Source organism: Solanum stenotomum, chromosome 12 (assembly GCF_019186545.1).
Source record: "Solanum stenotomum isolate F172 chromosome 12, ASM1918654v1, whole genome shotgun sequence".
Lineage (NCBI taxonomy): Eukaryota > Viridiplantae > Streptophyta > Magnoliopsida > Solanales > Solanaceae > Solanum > Solanum stenotomum.
This window is the reverse complement of record NC_064293.1, coordinates 28,100,081-28,108,959: the sequence shown is the minus strand read 5'-3', so window position 1 is coordinate 28,108,959 and position 8,879 is coordinate 28,100,081. Positions and strand designations below refer to the sequence as shown.

The 8,879-nt window shown below is 29.5% G+C and overlaps 1 protein-coding gene and 1 long non-coding RNA gene across 5 annotated transcripts in view; one reads left to right on the top strand and one right to left on the bottom strand.

Moving 5' to 3' along the window:
* LOC125846528 (berberine bridge enzyme-like 28) overlaps positions 1–8,879 on the bottom strand; it is a 62,409-nt gene that overhangs the window by 42,341 nt on the left and 11,189 nt on the right. Inside the window, exon 2 of one of the 4 annotated variants that reach the window (XM_049525987.1) lies at positions 2,351–2,825. The exons of the other annotated variants lie outside the window; for them this stretch is intronic. Coding sequence (XP_049381944.1) covers positions 2,368–2,825 — 458 coding nt within the window. The 3' untranslated portion in view covers positions 2,351–2,367. Of the gene's footprint in view, positions 1–2,350; positions 2,826–8,879 lie in introns of those variants that run through there. 4 annotated transcript variants of the gene reach the window in all.
* The window catches only part of LOC125846532 (uncharacterized), a 42,683-nt gene that overhangs the window by 22,755 nt on the left and 11,049 nt on the right, over positions 1–8,879 (top strand). The gene's annotated exons all lie outside the window — the stretch shown is intronic.

The window sequence follows — 8,879 nt, the reverse complement described above, 5'->3', positions numbered from 1 at the left end:
TAACTGAAGTTAAGACCAAAAAAAGTGTTTTATCACTAAATGGGAACATCATTAGTGAAAAAATAATGTGTTAGTGATAACTCTAAATTCGTGACTAATAGTACTCAATATATGGTGTCAAACCATTTTTTGGTGGGAAACTTCAGTGGACAAAACTTTGTTACGTATCTTCACGTTTCGTCACTAAAAGTATGTGTCTCATATATTTAGGCACGAAATATAATTTTTGTCACTAAAAGTGAACAATTAATGGCGAATATCGTAGCTAATAATTTTGTAGCTATATGGAGTATCACATTTGTTGTAATGGTTTGTTCTTCTTTAAGAACACATGAAGAACATAAACAACTCCCAAATTTTCAACATCTTCAATTCTTCACGAAATCATCTCAAATTTCGGCTACATTATTAATTTTTTTTGTAAACTAAAATTCTAAAATCATTTGTAGAGATTAAAAAATTCATCCGTATTAAAAAATATTTCAAAAAAATAAAAATCAGTCCCAAAATTTCAAAAATTTGCTTTAGTTCATGTTTTTGAAGTTGTTTTTTGACATTAGCTCTTTGTTACCTAGTGTTTTTCGAGTGTATGTTCAAAATTTCAAATGATTTGAAGTTGTGGAGAAAAATCTACAATTAAAGAATGTTGAAGCTTTGAAACTTTGAAGAAATTTCAAGTGGATCTTGTTGAGTTAGGTTGAATCCGCGATCAAAAAATATTGAGTTTTGGTAGCTAGCTCGGAAGGAAACTACTCTTGAAATTTGAGGTGATTTCGTGAAGAATCAAAGAAGTTTGAAATTTGGGAATTGTTAATGTTGTTTATGTGTTCTTGGTGGTCTTAAGGAAGAAAAAGCAAAAAAAGTACATTTGATCCAAAAACTTCAATTGAAAAGTGTTAAACCTTGTTTGGGGTGTAAAAAGTGATTTGCAAAACCAGAGTTAAAAAATGGCATGGATGAGCCTTTTCTTTAACAACAATGGCATAGATGAGCCAAATTTTTAACGGATGGTATAAATGAGTCTTTTCTGAAAATTAGATGGCATATTTGAGACTTTTCCCAATTAATAATACCGAATAACTTGTTTCCAACCAAACAATCTATTTTTTAAATAATATGCCATACCCATGGCAAACGTGGATTATTTGTTTTTATTTTTATTTTAGGGTCATAACACGAGTATTATTATTTATATCATTGATAAGGTAAAACTAATTAGACAAGATATGTTTCCTTTGATATAGTTGCATAGTCAAATAGATAGAATATCTACTACAACGGATATTATCACTTAAACTATGTCGCTCTTAATAAATAAATTTGTGTAGAAAACTAAACATTTCCACTTCATTTTTTTCTACGTAGTGTTCGGTATCCACATTGGAGTCTGAATAAATTTAAATTTGCATTGGGAAATCCCACATTCGGGGGTAAAGCACTCTCTAACAAAGATGATTTCGTACCTAAAGAAACTCGATGTTAAACTAGACCTTAATAAGAAATTTTAATTTTCTATAATATATGAACATTGATGGGGTTTTGTATCAAACTTCCTATATGTATATTGTCTCAAAAATATGATTGACCAAATCCACTTTGACTTTTAGATGATAAATATGGATAATAGATGCTATCAGATGGAAAATATGATGATAAATCTCTACAAATATTGTACATATCTCCACAGGTATAAAATGAGAAGGTATAATAATATTGAAGACTCGTAATTTTTCAAGACATTGAGTAAATTACAAAGTCTACTCTCCTACAATGAATTTAAAACGTCTAAATTCTTATAATTGTGACGAGTAAAGATTTCAAAAGGTTGTTTAATTATGTAAAATTATTAAACAAAATGATTGAATTTAGTTTTGTATCAATAAGACAATTATTAACTTATGACCGTCTTCTTACAAAATATGTCACGCTCCGAATCTACATTTTGGACAGAATCAACACCCGATTTGATTGTTGACCCGAGTATCTTAGTCAATTTATTCCTACTCGGACCGAAGCAGAAATAGCGGAGGTTATTGTCATTCTTGCTTTTCCTCTTCTTCTTCTAAGGATAAGGCAGAACTTTTTCTCTTCGTAGGGGGTAGGAAAAAGAAAGAGTTGCAAAATATATAAAATGAAATAACTAATACCTACATAATTCTAATTAACCAGTTACCAAACGACCGACGAGTGTTGCGTTAGTTTTTATTAACTCATACTGATGTACAAGTCCGCGAATTCTAACATGAAGAACATTTAATATATAGAAACTTTATTACTTGAAAAAAATTCATAAATCAAACAATATATATCTTACACAATCTTTGAATACTACATCTAATTTTTAGTACTATATAATATATAAATTAACTACCATATATTATAACCTAAAAATAATAGAGGAGGAATACTTTGTTCATTCCTAAAGAAATTTGTTGGATCAAACTTAGTCTTCACTTGTACTAATCTATCAAAGTTGTTCTTGAAGTATTTCTGCCCCCAAATTTTTGCTTGTTCATAGCTTATGTTTCCATTAATATTGTTGAATCCTAAATCAAGATCTCTATAGTTGAAATAAGCTGCTCTAGGAGATTTTGATACATACATAGCCATGTATTCATGAAGTTTTCGACTCCAAGCTATATTTCTTTGAGAATCTTCAATTTTTCCCCAATACACCGCATACTCGATCATGAATATATTTCCAGCTCTATGAGGGAAAGGAATTTCAGATTCTGAGATGTCACTCAACTTTCCTCCATAGGGACTAAACTGTAATTCAGCCCCCGAGTTTTCGACTGCTAATTGGTTGAGTAGTTTCCACATACCTTCAAGACCATTTATAGAAATTGGTTGTTGGACATAATCTGATTTCCCTTTGAAGTATCCTCTTTGATTAGTTGTGGTATTCCAATTTAGCAACACATCAAGTGATGTGCCCCTAGGGAAACCGGCAAAGAAGAGTATCGATTCGATCCAACTCATCTCAATGCAATCTTCCTTCACTAACCCTAGTTCCGGGAACCTATCTTCCATTTCGTGAAGGAGGTCATCAACTCCTCCAACGAACATTGTAGTGAAAGAGGCGTAGATAGCCCTTTGCCCACCCCCGAATGGAAATTCACTATTTCTCAGGAAGATCCTGAGGAGGAGATTGTCATCAACTTTGTCAACTATATGTTGCCATTTGTAAACAAGTTGAGTTGCATTTTGTTCTAACGTTCGTGGCACATTGAACACAGTCACCTTTTCAGGAATATCGAGTAATTTCACCTTCCATGATGTAATAAGACCAAAGCTAGTCCCTCCACCTCCTCTAATAGCCCAAAAGAGATCCTCACCCATTGATTCTCGATCCTGAATTCGTCCATTAGCATCAATTAATTTTGCATCAATGATGTTATCAGCAGCAGTACCAAATTTCCGTGACATCATACCATAGCCTCCACCACTAAAGTGTCCACCAACACCAACCGTTGGGCAAGCCCCAGCAACAAAGGCCAATTTATTACTTTTTTGAGCGATTCTATAGTAAACTTCCCCTAGGGTGGCGCCAGCTTGAATCCAAGCAGTCTTGTTTTCAGTGTCAATGGAGATTAATCTTAGGTTTCTAAGATCAATTACGACAAAGGGGGTGTCTTAAAATATATGAAAGTCCCTCATAGTCATGTCCACCGCTTCGAATTCTAATTTGTAGGTCATGTATCTTGGAGCAATGTATAGCTACCTGGATTTGAGATTCGTTTATAGGAGTGAAAATAATTGATGGTTTGAAGTTGGAGGTTATCCTTAGGCTATGATCGGAAAAGGAGTTATAAATGGTGGAATATGATGAGTTTTTAGGAGTGTGGATGACTTGTGATGAGTTTGAGTTCATAATTTTGTGAGAAAGACATTCAAGAAAGTCAATATGAGTTTTGTAGGCCCATGAATATGATGATGAAAAGCAAATTGAGAGAAAGAGAAAGATTGTTAACTTAGTCATATTTGATTATTTGTTGTTGCAAATTTTGTTGTGGAGAAAATGGAAACTAACAACTTCGATTTATAGTTTTAGTTTTTTTTTTTTTTGGGGTATATGTGTGTGTGGGGCGGGGGGATTAAAGAAGCTTAATTAGTTACAAAGGCTAAGACCACGTGGTATAGAATATTAAGTATTAGTTTAAAAAAAGTAAAATAAACTCTCCGTGCAATTATCATTTGGTGCAACAAAGTAGGTATATATATATATATATAAAAGCCCCAACATTAATAAAGTTATATTGTTAGTCTTTTCGTCCCATATTAGATGAGAATCTTACTAAAAATATTTTTTTCATATTATTTGAGCACTTATTAAATTAGGATAGAATTAATTAATTCTTTTCCATTTTACCCCTACAATTAATGTGACCATTCCTATATTGTATGTGTATTTTTTTGTAACTCATTTCAATGTGCATTGATATAAACAAAGGGCAAAATGGTGAAGTCTTCCAATTTATTAATGATATCTTAATCACCGTATAAAGTTGGAAGTGCCCATCTAATATGGGACGGAGGGAGTATAGTTTATGTATTATTATAAAATTAGTAAAGATTGTTATAATATATTTTGCTCATAAGTGAGCTAATATAGAAACTTATTTCTCATTTGTCTTTTTAATTTCAATTTTAAATAGCAAATAAATGTAGCGATAAGATTGAGGGTAGAAATGAAGCATATCTTTCTAAATTTAAGTAAAAATAAACAGAGTAGAAGTAACATTAGGGTTATCGATAGGACGATTCATTCAGTTATTTTTAAAAAAATTATATCATTCAATTTTTCGGCTATTTTATAATGTATAACCAAAATTAAAATTTTAAAATCATCCCAATCCTAATTTATGTGACACAAGCAGTACAAAAATTAGTCCTTTTTTTGTTGTCTTGTAGATATTTTAAGTTATTATTTATTGTAAATTATAGTACTTTTTATTAAAGTTTTTAATAACATATGTTACTTTTTATGTTTGAGAGTTAAATCAACTTTTTTTTATATATCTTTTAATGTTATATGTGTTTTGTCCTTTTCCATTTTGAAAAACCAATACTCTCTCCATTTTATTTTATATGTCATTTCTTTTTATAAATATATTGGTTATTCCCTCTTCTTATTGGAACACATGTTGACTTGTGGTGAATACTTATTCCCTCTTCTATAGGACGATTCATTCGGTTATTTTTTTAAAAATTGCATCATTCAATTTTTCGGCTATTTTATAATGTATAACCAAAATTAAAATTTTAAAATCATCCCAATCCTAATTTATGTGACACAAGCAGTACAAAAATTAGTCTTTTTTTTGTTGTCTTGTAGATATTTTAGGTTATTATTTATTGTAAATTATAGTACTTTTTATTAAAGTTTTTAATAACATATGTTACTTTTTTTGTTTGAGAGTTAAACCAACTTTTTTTTGTATGTCTTTTAATTTTATATGTGTTTTGTCCTTTTTCATTTTGAAAAACAAATACTCTCTCTTTATTGGAACACATGTTGACTTGTGGTGAATACTTATTCCCTCTTCTTATATAGTAATAATTATATGTGTTTTGTCCTTTTCCATTTTGAAAAACAAATACTCTCTCTTTATTAGAACACATGTTGACTTGTGGTGAATACTTATTCCCTCTTCTTATATAGTAATATGTCATTTCTTTTTATAAATATATTGGTTATTCCCTCTTCTTATTGGAACACATGTTGACTGGTGGTGAATATTTATTCCCTCTTCTTATATAGTAATATACTAGTTTTTCGACACGTGTGTTGCACGTGATTATCAACTCAGAAAATTTAAGCGAAGATTTGAATAATAAGCTTTGCACAAAATTATATTGCAGATTCTTTTGTGAATGTACAATGTGGTCATCATATATATCTCTTATTCACACGAACCTATGAAGATGGTTAATGAAAAATTTTATTAGTTAAATGTAATAATGCATATATTTATTTCAATTTGATGAGGTTCAATGAACTTTTCTTCGTTGAAAATACTGATATATTAAGAAATAGCAAATCAGTAAAACATAAAGACCATGTTTATATAGTAATAAATATTTTGAAGGAAACATCATGACAATCTAAATCACATAAGTAGTATTGATAAACAAAGTCATACGTTTGTCTTGGGCACTAAAAAATAAATCGTGACAATTTTCTAACTCTTGAGAAGTTTAATAATTTTAGAAAAACATATTCAATAACATATATCTACATCACAAGAGAAATTATTAACAAAAACAAATAAATTTAGACTACAATAAAAATTAAACTAATCAAAATTTCAACTGGCGTTATTACAAGTCATATAATTTTTTCTTTGTCGAAAAGACTTACATATTAAGAAATAGAAAATCAATAAAACAAAAGGGCTATTTTATATAGTAATAACTATTTTGAAGCAAACGTCCTGGCAATCACATAAGTAGCATTGATAAATAAAGTTATTCTTTTGTATTGATCATCAAAAAACAAATCGTCATAATTCTCTAATTCTTGATAAGTTTAATAATTTTTGAAAAAGATATTCAAAAGCATATAACTACATCACAAGAGAAATTGTTAACAAAAACAAATGAATTTAGACTACATCATGTCAACTCCATATATTGGAACTTTACATACTAATGTATATACTAAGCAAAAAAATAATTATTATATCATCAAAATTATTTTCCTCAAATACTCGAGTTAAAGAATATATTCTCTTAGGATAGAACAATTTACTTCTTCATAATAGTGGTACCTCATATTCCGCTAAACTTCGAACTCATTCAATGACAATAAATCACACGAAAATTTTTAAAATGCAAGAAGAAGAAGAGTAGAAGATTAAAAAACATGTGGTTGAAATATGAGAGAAAACTCCTCTATTTATAGTCAACAAAGGATAGTATGAACAAGTATTTTTTGTGTCTTATCTGAAAAGTCATGACATTTCCAACAAGTCACAACCCTTTGAAAACTCACAACTCTTTAGAAAAGTCACAACACCGAAAAGTCACAACTTAAGTTAGAGATATTATAGTAATTTAACATTCAAGTTAGGAGTTCGTGCTTTTAAAGTAATAATAATAATAATAATAATAATAATAATAATAATAATAATATATATATATATATATATATATATTCTCTATCTCATGATAACTTAATCGAGAATTAATAATCTCGGAATAACTTATTTTCAATCACACGATTCTTAAATATTTTTTTAAAAAATATGTCAATATATACTCTAACAATTCACTTAATATGAACAAGATCCGGAATACTAGACAATCGTCATGTTTATTCATACGGAAGAATGAAGATGCACACGCTTCCTCGTAGCTAACGTGGAATGAAGATGCACACGCTTCCTCATAGCTAACGTGGATTATTTGTTTTTATTTTTATTTTATGGTCATAACATGCGTCTTATTATTATTAATATCATTGATATAGTCAAATAGATAGAATATCTCCACATCATACATGAAATGAGAAGGTATAATATAATATTGAAGACTTGTAATTGTTAAAGACATTGAATAAATTACAAAGTCTACTCTCATACATTGAATTAAAAATGTCTAATTAATTCTTGTAATTGTAATTGTAACATCTCGCAAATTGAAATAACTAGGAAGAAGGTAATAATTGAAAATAGTCATTTTTGAAAAGAATGAAAATCTGAAATTTTTGTTAAGTTAGAATAAGTTGAGTTTTGACCAACTTCAAACGGCCATAACTTCTGGCTCAGGATAAGTTAGAGGTACTTCCAGATATGNAAGTTGAGTTTTGACCAACTTCAAACGGCCATAACTTCTAGCTCAGGATGAGTTAGAGGTACTTCCAGAGATGGTAGGAAAACTCTTGGAATGATCTTTCCAACGCCGCTGAGTTTACGCAATTCCTAGTTTGTATGAGTGAGTTATTCCCTTTGAAAGTTGGACTGTTGGAATAAGGAAAGTCCAATCCGAATTTTAAAAGGGTAGTTTGGTCTTTCCTTGTTCAATTATTTTATTTCGTTTTTGGTAATTTAGTTAGAGTCTAATCAGAATTAGATCAGTTCACGCTTTTACCAAAATACGCTAGGGCTTGGAGAAAAGAAAAAAGAAGAGGAGAAAGGAGAAGAGAAGCAAGATTCGTCCAGATCATCGAGTTTAGCTTGTGGATTTCGTCGGGGGTGATCCCTACAAGGTATGTGAGATCACATAGCGTTGGGTTAGTTCACCCATGCGCCAAGCATTTTTAATTCAGCGTATTTTCTTCCTAAAAAAATTGAGAATTTGATGTTCTTTATAGTTGTTCTTGAATTGATTTCGTCCTTGAATATGAGTTGGGATTGTTGACACCCAATTTTGGACATCCACGATAGGAATTAATTTTCGAGCTTCATTAATTTCAAACAATTCGGAATAATTAATTTTATAAAAATTTTAATATATTTCAAGTTATTTTTAGGTAATTTTAGTCATTTTATGATTTTTAAATAATGAATATGTTTTTATATAATTAGTATACCTTATAAATATTCAAAAATCGTGTCGAAAAGATTTGACTTTTACATAAATATTTTGTTAATTAGTTTAGCTTAAATTATAGTTAACATTTTTGAATTAATTAGTTTGATTAAGTTAATTATTTTATTTTGTTAGATTTAAGAAGCTTGTTAATTAATCTTGTTTAAATTCATCTCGTTTAGCTTTTAGCCGATTTTGCAAGTTAAACTCAATTTGATTAATAAATTGGCTGATTTTATAATTCGTTTTGCCAAGTCTTAATTCCAAATCTAACCTCTTATTTACCCTTACCTTTAAATCCTAAAGGACCAAATTTGAGCCCCCCTTTTTTTTTTTTTTTTTTT